Source organism: Cyanistes caeruleus, chromosome 6 (genome assembly GCF_971803275.1).
Source record: "Cyanistes caeruleus chromosome 6, bCyaCae1.hap1.1, whole genome shotgun sequence".
Taxonomy (NCBI): Eukaryota; Metazoa; Chordata; class Aves; order Passeriformes; family Paridae; genus Cyanistes; species Cyanistes caeruleus.
The window spans coordinates 39642822-39657940 of NC_141706.1; the positions used below are offsets into that span (position 1 = coordinate 39642822).

The following is a 15119-nucleotide window of genomic DNA, read 5'->3' on the forward strand; positions in this document are numbered from 1 at the left end:
TTGAAATTTTAGCTATGCCTTAACAGTATTTTAAATGGAAAATTCTATTGTTGCTGTCTACAACTCCTACCTGTAGTACATACAAAATGCTAATTGAAATTTGAATTTTGGACATCTTTGTAGCAAGCATAAATAATTACCACATTTGGTGAGCCAGTAACATAACTTCCTATGTTAAGGATGGCAGTAGCTCAAATTATTCCAATACACTGAAAATCCAGCATTCTGTTCTACAGTTAACTCAGAAATGCCCCATTTTCTATCATGTTAATGAAATGTTGGTAAATGCTTAGTCTTGTATAAAACAGGGCTTTTTAGCAAGGAAAATGAGGGACACCACGAGTTGTTGTTTTTTTTCTTTTCTGTTGCTAGGACTTTGAATAAGTAAGTGACAAAATAAGTACCGGTAGAAAATATTTCCCACTATCATTCTAGAATATGATTTAGAAAATTATTAAATCCTGGATGTAATCCCTCTTTAGTCCACTGACATTGTTTCCATTACCAAGCATTCTATAATGGCTTAAAATGCGAAATTTTCATTTCACTCTGATTTTTTGTTGTGGTTTTGCATTTTTTAGCCTGTAGGTACTTAATACAAGTAGCGTAATAAATGCTCTCTGAGATCTTAAAAGTCTGTCAGTACTGTTAAAATGTTACACATATATTTTACTGATAAAATTCAAAATGTCAGTCTGCTATGGATTCTTGTTAGTTGTAGTGAATATATTATAGAAATTCAGGATTGGAATTAAGATTGCATTATTGAAAACAGCTCATTGTAGAATATTTATTTTGTAAATATTTGGGTGTTCTTTATAAAACACACTATGAAGTAACTATTGATAAAATCTGGTAAAAAGCCTAAGCCATACCTCCCCAAAAATGCAGCCATAATATATTTTCCCTGTGAAAGCAAAATTTGTGATCCAGTGGCTGACTGCCAATTCAGGAAATGGAACCCATATTACATAATGATTCCTTCACCTTTAAGTGTAGATTTGTGAACTCTGTCTTTCAATCTTTCTCTTTTACCCTGCATGAGGAGAATTGAATGGCAAAAGTTGGATAAAATTTGCATCTGTAACATAATATGCAGTCACAATATATGAACTTACTCTTACAAGATTTTTTTTTATTACACATAAACTCTCTTTATAAGGTAGCGTTGATGAAGCTTCTTCAATCTTGTAGGTAGTTGCTTAATTGTTAATTGTTCAATTTTCAAGGAAATCAAATGGTCAGCAAGATTCCAGAGAACTTTCATTTTGGTTATCAGAGTTTTAGCTTTGCTTGATAAACTGTTATGGATGAGATAATTTTTCATCTTTTGAAAACAGTGAGACAAAAATAATTTTTCTATTGAATTTTTCTGGGGGACAAAAATACAAAAAATACTTAGAAACAAAATTTGGGAAAAAATAGTTTCTATCAAATAAATACTTCTCTTTGTAATTCGGATAGTGTTCTTCTGCAAAGTAAATCTGTAGTTTTTTGGATTTTTTTAAGCTGTAAGAAAGTGAAATGAGCTGACTTGAGAGCATTCTTTGAAAAAATGGAGTGGCAAACTTTTGGGGTAAATGTATTTTTAAGGAGCTTTGGCTTTTAGCAACACAAATAATTTCCCCAGAAAGTTCCAAGCCAGTCTCTGCATCATCTGGTTCTACACCTGAATCCTCTTACTTCAACTCCATGTAACACAGTGCAGCTACACCCTCTGTTAATAATTGAGCTGGTTTTATTTAAATAATCTCACAGCTTTGCAAAATTGTATGTGGGAACCATCACAGTTTTATGAGACTCATCAAATATCCTTGTGTTCCTAATAGCATCAGCAGAATCAGTGGGTCTTGTAACACAACATTTCTTCAGAAAGATGTATCTATGAATTGTGGCAAAGCAACTCTCTGCATGCCGCAGATTCAGGAAATCTCACGTACTCATATCTGAGAGCAATGGAGTGCTTCTTATTTAATGGCAGAACTGGTCTTCAGAAGCAGGATTCAATTCTTACATAAACTGCTGATTTCCAGTGTGACTTCATCCTGCTGAAGCTTAGCTTCTCATCTGTAAAGCATCACTTCCTTCTCTCCTCAGTCTACGCAGATTAAGAAATGTTGGTCCTCCTGCTCTCACACACAATACAAGCAAATGCATGTGGAAAGATTAACAGAAAAGTAAGTATTTGATGGTTTCCTCTATTAAAGGTTAATTCTTCTTAGTGAGAATGCAATTAAAACAGACTGTTTAATTGATGCTTTTGTTGCAATCATGAGACATCTATCTCTGATTCTGGAAAACTGAAAGGCAGCTGAGAAACAATCTGGAGTCTTGCACCTTACTTTGCAGCAGCTGGTAGATTCAGGGTCCTTTAGTTTAAAATTAAAAGAATTTCTTCTTAATGTCTAATATAAACCTACTCTTTTTCAGTTTGAAGCCATTCTTCCCTATCCTGTCACTCCAGGCCCTTGTAAAAAATCCTCTCCATTTTTCTTGTAGGCTGTTTTCAGGTACTGGAATACCACAGTTAGGTCACCCCAAAGCCTTCCTTTTTCCAGGCTAAACACTCCCAATTCTCTCAGCCTTTCCTCACAGGAGAGTTTCTCCATCCCTCTGATCATCTTCAAGGCCCTCCTCTGGAGTCTCTCCAGCAGCTCCATGTCCTTGCTGTGCTGGCACCCCAGAGCTGGTGCAGCCCTGCAGGTGGGGTCTCAGCAGAGCAGAGCAGAGGGGCAGAATCCCCTCCCTGCCCTGCTGCCCACGCTGCTCTGGATGCAGCCCAGGACACGTTTGGCTCTCAGGGCTGGCAGTGCCCATGGCTGGGTCATGCCCAGCCTCTCACCCAGCAGCACCCCCAAGTCCTGCTGGGCAGGGCTGCTCTGATCTGTCCATCCCCAGCCTGTGCTGGTACCGGGGGCTGCTCTGACCCAGGTGCAGCACCAGCACTTGGGCTTGTTAAAACCCATGAGATTCCCATGGGCACACTTCTTGAACTTATCCAGGTCCCCTGGATGGAGCCCATCTTTCAGGTGTGTCAACCCCACCACTCAGCTTGAACATGAGCTACCAGAGGTGATTGTGGCTCACCCTTGCAGAAGGGTGGATGTGTCTGCATTGGGAGGTTACAGCAGTGCTTTGGAAACATCACTGGCAGTGGATTTGCATCTGCTCAGGGCACTGGTCTGGTAGCAGTTTTCAAAGTGCTAAATTTGCAAAGCAATACATGGATAGGGCACAGATTTAGTTGCCCAATCTGGCACACTCTCTTTCCACTGCAAAGGGGGCAGAATAGATGAAAGAATCTCATCCTTTCTTTGGAACTGACATATGGCAAATAATACTTCCGGAGAGTGAGAGACTTAGAAGAACAAATTACTTTGACTGCCACTCACCTCTACTTATGCTGCCCATGCCTAAACCTCTCAGCTTCATAACAAGGTGTTTTAGCTGCATCTCTAACTCCCAGTGCCTACCTCATGATTTTCAGCGCACACTTAAGATGCTTTAGGTTAATTATAGAAGTGCAGCAGCACATGAGTGAGTGAAAGACACATAGAGATGATAAGAGCCTGCAATTATGTGAAGGGTTTAAATGCTGAGGAGACAAGGAATATATAAAGCATGAAACATGGGCTAATACTAGGTGGATGAGACATAACTAAGAAAGGGGAACACCCAATGAATTCTCTGGAAACATTTGCCAGACAGTGTAATTATTAAACTGGTAGTCTCTCTTCTAGGAGAAAGATTTCTCACTTGGAAGGTTCAAGACTTCAATAGTTTCATAGGGAACAATTTCAGATTTGTGGTGACTGCAGAACTGTCTTCTCTGGCTTCTCTTTGTATGTCTGCACACACAGAGAGATTCATAACTGCACAGACATTGATAACAACACATGGCTCCTTCGTGACAGTGACTCCTTCATGACTGTGATTTTCATCATATATTGCATGTTTGGCATTCCCATCTCATCAGGGCTTCTGCCCATCAACAAGATTCTGCTGCAATGCTGCTTATATTTCTAAAGACCATATAGCTCCAGACAGCTGTTGTGAGACAAAAGAAAACCTGTCAGAATGGCATTTTCTTCTTATTCTTGGAAATGTAAAGTTTCTTTCAAAGACTACACTGGCCTGAGGCTTAAGAGAGGTAACATTTGGCTCTGTGCTAGGACAGATTTTATATGTCAACATCTATTGGATTTAGAAATAACAGATTTTAAATGAGAAGTTGCTCTAAAATCTGCTCAGTCAGGATATACTGTATATGAAATTGTTTGGTATATTAAGAAAAATGTATTGATCTTATTGGGACATTTACAGAAAAAAAAATCATAAACTGAAAGGCTGAACTAAAAAATACAGAGAGAACCTGATCCTACACATTTGCAATTTCTGGACACATTGCTAAATACTGTAAATAATCTGAAGTCTGTTGTAATAAGTGTTCTATGCTTTAAATCTTTTAAAGAATCATGGCTATATTTTTAAGCTTATGTATTTTTCTTTAGCCAAAAGCTGAATAGCAGTTGTCAGGATTTCAAGGCATCATAAGATCACAGTGTGATTTTTTTGTTCACATTTTTACCATGGGTAAGGACCCATGTTCTGATTTTGGCTGTGGCCACAACAGTGTCCTGTGTTGAACAACACATCTAGTTTTGCCTACATGCATATGTCTCCTATATATATATAGGTGACATAGATATATATATAGATATATAGATATACACCTCTCTCTATAGATACAGACATACATATATTTAATTTTGCTCTCCTATTAATAATCATACACACTGATGTGCATGATCCTGTGTGTTCAGGCTGTTCTAGGGACATGCAGATCACGTCCACTGCAGATCTGTCTGCTCTCTAGCACCCTGTTTCCTTTGTCTCTGGGGTCACTCCCAACATCTAAGTTATGGGAAATGTACACAGCATGTGGGGGCCCTGGGCAGTCAGAGCTAGAGTGTTTTCCTGTAGATGACACTGCATAACATACCTCTGTAGGTTTTTTGCTTCTCTGGTTTACTTGAGGCTGTGATAACACTTTACTGCAGAAAGCAGAATTATTTTGGCCAAAGGAATAACTTTAGCTGGGCAATTTTCAAGCGGCTACAAGGAAGGGAATGATATTTTGGAATTACGTACGATGTGTGGTGCCCTTTTCATTTGACCTTGCAATATATGGGAGAGTGGTGTGTGGACTGATGAGTTCTCAAGTGCCTCAGGATCCTAACTGTGAGTCCTGCTGCATTAGAAATATAAAACTTGAGGAGATAGTAGAGAAAGCAGAAATTTAGTTAGAAAGTAAACAAGAAAATACAAACTGTTTCATAGATTTTTCAGTGAGAGCTGGCTGTCTCTCAGTTCCAGGAGAGTCTGACTGTTTCTAGCCAGAGGGAATGTAGGATGTGTCAGAGCAGGTCTGATTGGGGAGGAATTCAATGCAGCTATCAGCAGTGGACTTCTGTGTAAATACTGCAACACCTCTGAACCGAGCAACAGCTGAGATAACACTGTAAACTAATCTCTAGTGCTGGCAAAGCTGGTCCATCCCTCCCATTATATGGTTTCTGTAGAAAAGATGTGCTAGGGAAAAAAACCCCCACTAACTATGTATGGCAACTAACCAATGACTTTTTAAAACTGAAAGCAGCATATGGTATTTTTTTCTTCGAAAGGGTGCTCTGTGCCAGGATGTATAAGCTTAGAAATCCTTGCATATATATGAATTCTTGTATAAATAGGCATGGCTATCAACAAAGTATTTCCAAGTGTCTGTTACATGTGCCTGATCGATTTAGAGAAATATATACTCACTTGGGGTCCTTATCTCACCAGTATTGATTTTGGTTGATTTTCCATCAAGACAAAGCAAACAAAGAGCTGAAGTTTGTCCAGAGCAGAGACATTGAAGCACAGTGTTTTGCTGCTTTGACCTTTTGAGGTCACGGCATTTCACAGTCCTACACAGCCTTTCTTAGGTAGCTAAGAAAAAGAAAAAAGCAATACATAAATATATCAATACATAAATATATATGTCTATGCACACAGATAAATGCATGCATATAAAATATAGATGTGCATATATATTTATATATACACTGATATATTAAATATACATAGACAACTCTGTACACAAATGGTGTCTCACCTGGAAGAGCCTCTCTTTCCTTGCAGCATTTAAAGAAAAGCAGGAGCTATTAATATCCAAGAAGTTTGCTGCTACCATCTCTTTCAGAGTTGTGCTCATAATTGGGCACAAACCCAAGACAAACTGGGGTTGGGGTGGAGCTAACCACCTCATTAATTGTGCTAGAAACAAGGAAACTGATTCCACAATCTGATTTCAGAAGAAATTCCAGTCCGAGGGTCTCTGACGCCCCCTTTGGATATCGTTTAGAAACAAATAACCATTTCCAGCTGTTGTCAGAGCTAAACCACCATGCAAAGACTGCTCTTCCCCCAGGACTTCTCAAAGCCCCCAGACTGCAGGCTGTGTAGCATTCACAAGCTCTTTCCTCCTACATAATTTAAGATGTATATACCCATGTGATGTCTGCCAGCCTTTGTATGGCATCTAATAAACTGGACCTGTGTTTAAGCAGTTGATCCATTTGAGTGTTCCTCTCTTGACTGAATCTCACCATTCCCTTCTGTCCCAAACCTCAGTCCTCCCCACTGCATCCTGGCATTGTTTCACAGCAGACATGGGGCACTTTACAAGCAGAGCTCCTGGAGGACACTGTACTCCACATTATAATGAGTTTCTCTGAGACATGAGTTGACAATCTCTGCTTTCACATACCAGGCCAAACCCACTCAAGGGATGCCTCTCCAGTCTTTCTATTTTTAACAAACAAAAAAAATTCCTGAAGACACACGGATTTTCTAGGTTCCACCGCTGGAACAAATTATCAATGTGGATGTTTCAACAACTGAGCAGGAAAACAACTGTCACATTACATTAATACCATAGCTGGGTTTTGTCCAAGCTATTCCCATATCTTGTCCTCTGCCCCAGACATATCACTATCTCTTACTGATCTGGTTTACATTAAAAGAGCAAAAATGAGGAGTTTAAGTATATGCATATTAACATAAATGAGCACATCCCTTTTTGTGCTATAGATGTCAGCCAAAAGCAGAGAAAAGGGTGATTGTTGCAGCACGTGCTCATCAAAATTTAAAAGAAATCGATTGTGCACTGCTCCTTCCTCTGCAACACAGAGAGCAGATGCCACCTTCACGCAGGAGAGGAGCCTCGGTTGTTGGCACCGAAGTAACCCACCACTCGTAGATTAAACAGAATCTCGACTGGCCTTTTTTTTTATTTTGGTGGAAAAATGAAAAAGCGGGAGAAGAAACACCCGTGCGGCTTCCCTCGCACCCTCCGCCAAGGCCGAGCATCACGAGTCGGAGGCGCCGCACCTGGCGGGGCTCCGGCGGCTGCTGACCCCGGGGGCCGAGCCGGGCTGCGGGCTCTGCGGGCTCTGCGGCCCCTTCCCGGCCCTTTCCCGGCCCTTTCCCGGCCCCTGCCCGGCCCTGCCCGGCGGCGCTGACCCCCGGGGGCTGCGCTGGGCTCCCTATTTGGCCATGCGGCGGCCGGGGCCGCGCTGCCCCGCGCCTGCCTTACATGGGCCGGGCGCGCCGGGGCCGGCCCGGCTCCATTCATGGCTGCGCGGCCGCTCCGTGCCGCGGGGCCGACCAAATAAGGAGAAGGTGGCTGCCCCGGCCCGCCGCGGCCCCGGACGACGCTGCCCCTCGGGGGGTATAAATTGGGGCGTCTCCGCCGAGCCGGCAGCCAGGGTCTCGCCCGCTGCCCCGCCGGTGCCGCTCCGGTGAGTAGCGCGGCGGCCCCGAGGGGCGGGCGGGGAGGTGTCGGGTGGGACGGGACGGGACGGGAGACGTGGGAGGGATGGACGGGAGGCAGCGCCGGTCGTGCAGGTGCAGCCGGAGCTCGGGCCCTGCAGCTCCCGGCTGAACGCTGCTGCTGCCGGGGACACCGCCCGGCCCCGCGCAGCTCCGGCCTGGCCGCCCGCGGAGCGCTCTGGGCAGGACAGAACTCTGCCGTTCAAAGAGCTTTCCCTCCCTTTTCGATCCGCGGCCGGCCAGGGGGATCCGCTAATGACGCCCTAATTGAGCGTCTTCCAAGCTGGGATGATTTTTAAAGCGCGGAGGAGAAAGCGTCTGGCGGATCCCGTTCAGAGCTGCCCCCGAGCCGTCGAGCATCCTCCCGGGACGGCTCAAATTTCCCGCTCCCGACCCGGCGGTGCCCTCCGGGATGGCGGGCGGGAGGGCGCGCAGGGGCTGCCCGCGGGGCTCTGAACGCGCCGCCGCGCTCTTTTCCAGCTTCGCGCATCCTTCCGAACATGTGTGACGACGAGGAAACCACCGCGCTGGTGTGCGACAATGGCTCGGGGCTGGTCAAGGCGGGCTTTGCCGGAGATGATGCCCCCAGGGCCGTCTTCCCGTCCATCGTCGGTCGCCCGAGGCACCAGGTAAATTCAGAGGCAGGACCGAGGCAGGAGGGAGCATCTCCCTCTCTCTAGGCATCGCTTCCACTTTCCCCTTCCCTCAGTATTTGCCCTGCCCCAAATACCCTGCCCTCTCGTCTGCTCACCTCTTGCGATAGTAGTGGTGATTCATTCCCAGATCTGGCCACTAAAAAGTTCATAATTTTTTATTATTTTTATTTTTTTTTATGAAAACTTTTGCAATTTGTATTTTTTTTTTTTTTATCCTGGATATATTAATGTATTACTGCTGAGGCTGCATAATTATATGAAGTATCTTCGATCACTGGAATGCTAATTTCCCTCTGTATCTTCCTGTTTCCAAGCTCCTTTTCCTGCTCGTGATACTGTGCAGCTTATTTTCAGTCAAATTTTTGGACCAAAAGGAAACAATTGAAAATAAGAGGTGTATTATAAATAGGGAAAAATCCATTCACCTCATCGAAGGAAAAAAGATGTTATGAGAACACCTCGGATTCTATTGACTTAATATTTTAATAATGTTAAATTTATTTTCCCAAACAATCTTTCAGGGGTGTGACTGTTTGTACCTTTCCTGAAAATAAGATAGTTAGAATTGTAGAATCATAGAATATCCTGGCTTGGAAGGGACCAACAAGGTTCACCAAAGTCCAGTTCCTGGCCCTGCATGGGATACCCTTGGGAGTCTCACCATGAGACAGTTGTCCAAATTCTTCTTGGGTTGGTGCTGTGACCACTTCCCTGGGGATCCTGTTCCAGTGACCAGTCACCCCCTGGGTGAAGACCCTTTTTCAAATATCCAGCCTAAACCTCCCCTGGCTCAGCTTCAGGCCAGTTCTCTGTGATGTAATTGTTTGGGCTCTGTGATGTTGTCTTCCTCAAATAACGCTTTTCTGTGTTTTCTTCTCTTTCAGGGCGTTATGGTTGGTATGGGTCAAAAAGATTCCTATGTGGGTGATGAAGCTCAGAGCAAAAGAGGTATCCTTACTTTGAAATATCCAATTGAACACGGCATCATCACCAACTGGGATGATATGGAAAAGATCTGGCACCACACTTTCTACAATGAACTCCGTGTGGCCCCTGAGGAACACCCTACTTTGCTCACAGAAGCCCCCTTGAATCCTAAAGCTAATCGTGAAAAGATGACCCAGATAATGTTTGAGACCTTCAACGTACCTGCTATGTATGTGGCAATCCAGGCTGTCCTGTCCCTGTATGCTTCTGGCCGTACAACAGGTAAAACAAACAAGTAAACACCATGTACATTCTATTTCCTTGCAGGAGCTCTCCTTCCTTTCCATTTCAAATAGGAAAACACACCATAACTCATTCAATTTACAGAAAAATAGGTATTTTTAGTTTATAGTAATTAATGATAACAGTAGCATAAAAGCCAGTACAAAATAAGTCTATATAGTTCTTTCCACAGACAATTTACATGGCTTTTGGAGAGGCACCATGGAACTGACTGTGCCATTGCTTGGTGTGGTGCAAATAAGGAGATATTCCCATTGGGATACTGCAGTTACAGAAGTGTTACACCAGTTTAAGGGTTTAAACTGGACCAAAAGATGCCCATTATCAGATCAAGACAGTCACTATTGCAAATATTCTTACTGCTCAGGGTAGTAGTGGTGGAAGACTGGTCTTATGGATTAATTTAAAATATGTATGGAGCGACTATTCTGTGGGAAAATTCACACCCCACGGGCATGTCCAGGCAAACAAAGGCAGAAAGAATTGGAAAGATCTTTGTGACCAAAAAAGAACTATGCTACTTTATCCTGCCTGAAAAATCCTTTACTTTGTTGTGTTTCTCGCTCCTTCCTGTGTGTAAGGGCTCTAAGCATTTGCTAGGTGATTGCAGCTGCTCTCTGCCATTTCTCTGCCAGGTATTGTTCTGGATTCCGGAGATGGTGTCACCCACAATGTACCTATTTATGAAGGGTATGCTTTGCCTCACGCTATCATGCGTCTGGATCTGGCTGGCAGGGATCTGACTGACTACCTCATGAAGATCCTCACGGAGCGCGGCTACTCCTTTGTCACAACAGGTCAGTCCTTCCTTCAGCTTTTCTCTGCTATGAAAATCCTCACATCTCTCTTGGCTGATCGTCTTCTCTAGTATTGTGCTTATCCAAAGCTTGATATGATTTTCCTGTACCTACAGCCGAACGTGAGATTGTTCGTGACATCAAAGAGAAATTGTGCTACGTTGCACTGGACTTTGAGAATGAAATGGCCACTGCTGCCTCTTCCTCCTCTCTGGAAAAGAGCTATGAATTGCCTGATGGTCAAGTGATCACAATTGGTAATGAACGTTTCCGCTGCCCTGAAACCTTATTCCAGCCATCCTTTATTGGTAAGTGTTCCCAGGAAATTCTCCTTTCTGTAGGAGGTATGAATGAATCAGAAGGTTTGGGAGGTGCCCCGCTCCTCTCCCTGCTTACCTAAATTTGGCACAAAATCAAACAGGAATGAATAATAATTTATATCATTTGGTTCCTGTAAGATGGGCTTGATGTGAGCTCATCTGCTAATTAGCTGAGTTCCAGGCTCTTGTTGCGAGTTTTAGATCAAGTTTTAGGGTCGCAATTTTTTAACGAAAAAACATACAGTTACAGTATCATCATTAAGGAGTTGGACTCCATGATCTTTGTGGGTGCCTTCCAACTCAAGACATTTTATGATTCTATGTCACTGACAGCAAGAATAGCCTTCAGTGCTGTATTTGTAAGGCTCACACTCTAAACAGTATCTATTTCCATGAAGAAGTAAAGTGTCAGAGAGGGGAAGGACATGGAGTGAAGGTGTGTGTATATTTATATACCCTGTAATTAGCATTGCCATGGTGGGGATGGTAAGCCTTGCTGTTTGTGCACGCAGCTGACGGATACAGCAAATGCTTATACTCTTAAGTCCCAAGCTGTGCGTGCAGTTGTTCATCAGCTGACATCTTACCATGGATCCAATGTCAGCCCTTTCAGGAAACACCTGTTAAAATTAACAAATTGGAGAGCAACCTACAAACACTTGCTTCTTGTTTCTTTTTTCTGTCCATCAAGTACCAATATCTTATTCTGTGTCACAGTTATGTCTTGCTTTGATGATTCTGAATAGTATACTAACTGAAGAACTACTATTGTCTTCTTTAGCTTTATTTCTTTAGTTCTTCAGTTCAACTATTTCTATTGTCTTCATTTGCTGTCTTTAGCACATTCAACTAATGTTTTTAGTGAGCCTGACCTAAACCCATACTCACATTTTCTGTTCTTGTTACCCTTCTTCCATTGCCATATACTAAATGAGTTTATCTCACGTGTTTACTTGTTATCTTACTGTATATTTTGAGTCTCTTGCCTTTGCACATGCATTATGACTCTTACCTTTTCTAACAAATAATGTTCACTTCCTAAATTAGTTTTGTGATTCTATTTTTTAATATTTTTCTGTAACACTTTATAACCAGGAAGCATTTTTACTAGAAAAAGGCCACAGAAGTTCATATTAATGATGAGAAATGCCACAGTTTCGTTTCATGGAGAGCTCTTGTATAATTCTCTGGCCTACTGTCTTTTTTTTTTTTTTTCTCAAGGTATGGAATCTGCTGGTATCCATGAAACTACCTATAACAGCATCATGAAGTGTGACATTGATATCCGTAAGGACCTCTATGCTAACAACGTCCTCTCGGGTGGTACAACAATGTACCCTGGCATCGCTGATCGCATGCAGAAAGAAATCACTGCTCTTGCTCCTAGCACTATGAAGATCAAGGTAGGGAATTTGTGTTATGAAATGTGGATAAAGATGGAGACAATGTCCGCTTCAATTAAACTGGGTTATAGGAACAACTCAAAAATGAGATTAACAGCTGATGAACTGATGCGCGGAAATTCCATTTAATCAGAATTAAATAATTATGTTGGTTAGAAACAAGTGTTAGAAAAGAAGAAAATATAATTACAGATATTTTTAATATGTTACATGTATTGTAAGAGCTGCTGAAGATCAATACCATTATAGAGTTCTTTAGTTGCTTAAGTAAATATCTAGTGGCCTGTAGCATATGGATTCATTGCTCAGAAATGAGGATTTTGTTCCTTTTCTTTATCCTAGATCATTGCCCCTCCTGAACGCAAGTACTCTGTCTGGATTGGTGGCTCCATTCTGGCATCTCTGTCCACCTTCCAGCAAATGTGGATCAGTAAACAGGAGTATGATGAAGCTGGTCCATCCATTGTACACCGCAAGTGCTTCTAAGCACTTCCCCCCTCAATTTACTTCCCACTCAGGATGACGACAATATGCTTCTTGGAGTCTTCTGGCAAACCTTCCCGAACTCTTCAGTCATTGTACAGTTTGTTTACACACCCGTGCAATTTATTTGTGCTTCTAATATTTATTGCTTTATAAATAAACGAGATCTGGGACTTGCAACCTACAAATTATTGTCTTTTGTTTTATTTTAAGTATTTTTCGGTCAGAAAAACGAGACTAAACCCCTGGGATTTAATTTTGAAACTTGGAACAAAAAAAGCGATGTATTTCAAGGCTGATAAAGAAAAGGCCTTAGGGTAGACCCAGTAAGTGGAACAAGTGAAAGGAAACCTCTCATACTCAGTTTAGAAAGATTCTCTATCACATTTATTGTAGCACAGACATTTTAGTATTCATTTATTAAAAGCCAAAGCTTCTGTGAAAGGATTATGTTAATACATTTAGACTGTGATTTATAAATAATTAGCTCAATCCTAAAGAGTCATGCAATTGTTTTCCGTGGGCTATAAATATTTATGACAAACCATTAATTGAAACTGACATCTTACTCATCTTCCCCTGTCTCTTCAAAGCCAGAGATAAAGAAGTGAAGTCTTTATTGTACTAATGCACAAGAATCAAACTTTTGCTGTTTAAACCTACAATTGTTACAATCACAATTATTTTCACACCATCATTCATATGTCTTAGGCAATTTTTAATCCTTAAACTTTGCTATACTTTCTTGCTATTTGACCCAGATACCACAATCATAAACTGCACACTTTCCATGGGCATTTGTGCTCCTCACCAAGATTTCTTATAACTGGGATCTCTGATTTTTTTTAATTTTTTTTTTTAAGAAGTAGTAACTAAAAAGGGAAGTACAGAATGATCTGGGACATTTTCATAAAAGTAATGGAACCAGTGTCATAGTTTGAACTATGTACAAACTGGAATACACATAAGTTTGATCTAGGAAATCAGTTAAAGCACATATCAAGCTCTGTATATATTTCATTAGCTGAGTTTACCAGAGCTGCTTGAGAAGGTAAGACTTTATACTACTTTTTTCAATCCAGTGCTAATTAAAAAAAATAGTTTACACATTTGTTGGGAAACTTTCTGTTCCTCTTTGCTCTTATTTTCCTGAAAGACGTTAAAATAGTCATTAGATGTGATCTGTTATTATATAAAATTAATTCTACTCTTTCAAAAATATGAAGATATATTTAATGTTTGCCCCCAATTTACTTATCATTAGAAGGCATTTTACTGGGGGACCACTGTAATTTCCTACCATCCCCTTGCAATTGAAATATTAAAATGTTTCTAGATATTTTTGGGGTTGGGCAGAGAAATTGGATGGAATTGTCAAATATTAAAAATTTTAAACAGAAATATGACATGTAAAACTTTTTACAATTTGGACATTTGTTTAAATATTTTAGGCAAACATAAAAATGAAATTTTAACAGTATGAAAAGTTAAACATAAATGTGAAATACTCATTCTAATACTGCACACAGTATTACTGAAATGTTGCTGCAAATAGGCCTTGCCATGTTAAAATACAGATTTGTTAACCTGTGAATCTTTTAAGGCAAAGTCAACAGCCTCCACCATTCTCAAGAAGATTCCCAAAGAAGATAATTATTCCGAAGTTCACACCATGGAGAAATTTTGTATGTCTTGAAAACATGGGAACTCTTCCAGATGTCTGAGCAACACAGATGTTTACCAATGACTTTTGCATATTGTTGTTTAGAACAATTGCACTTTTTTTTGCTTGACTTCCTTGCTAATTTGAAAGATTTGGCTGGGCACAAAGGTTATCTCAGGTATTAGTGTGAATTAATGTGGTGATGCTGGACATAAATCGCAACTAATTAGAGCTTAAAACGTTAAGCAAGTATGCAAAGGGCATGCAAAGTGAGCCCTGGTGGATGCCTGCCTTGGCTGATGGGTCAGGAATGGCAGGCAACAGTTGGCACCACATTCACGGCTCTGATCAGGGATTCAGCGTGTGGGCATGAGCAGGGAATTGAAGGAAGCCACCGATTACAGGACTGATGGAAACATTCCTTCCACAGACATTTTGGGGTTTGTAATTCACAGTTTGTGGAAATGGATATGAGAAGCAAGGATTGTACAAAACAGTCATGTGCTTGCATATAGGTAGGACAGGACTAAAAAAATATCAATGCCTTCCCCTTTTCCTCTTCTTACAGCGTTTTTCCAGGTGCATTAGTTTTTAGTGCAATAGTCCCATATTTGGCCATTGAAAATTATCTGTTCTCATTCAGTGCAGTGAAAACTAGTAATTTATTTACATGGGAATTATAATAACTCTTT

The 15119-nt window shown here is 41.4% G+C and overlaps 1 protein-coding gene and 1 long non-coding RNA gene across 2 annotated transcripts; one reads left to right on the forward strand and one right to left on the reverse strand.

Moving 5' to 3' along the window:
* Window positions 1-872: 872 nt before the first annotated feature.
* LOC111930342 (uncharacterized) lies at window positions 873-6599 on the reverse strand. The gene is made up of 3 exons (XR_002865128.2): window positions 6158-6599; window positions 5824-5991; window positions 873-2126 (listed from the first exon to the last, which is right to left on the reverse strand). It is a non-coding gene; the product is annotated as an uncharacterized LOC111930342 (long non-coding RNA).
* A 1022-nt stretch (window positions 6600-7621) lies between these two features.
* Window positions 7622-12952, forward strand: ACTC1 (actin alpha cardiac muscle 1). The gene is made up of 7 exons (XM_086892864.1): window positions 7622-7844; window positions 8356-8504; window positions 9416-9740; window positions 10397-10558; window positions 10675-10866; window positions 12100-12281; window positions 12624-12952. The coding sequence occupies exons 2-7, from the start codon at window positions 8376-8378 to the stop codon at window positions 12765-12767; spliced, it is 1134 nt and encodes a 377-aa protein (XP_086748990.1). The 5' UTR covers window positions 7622-7844; window positions 8356-8375; the 3' UTR covers window positions 12768-12952.
* The last annotated feature ends 2167 nt before the right edge of the window (window positions 12953-15119 follow it).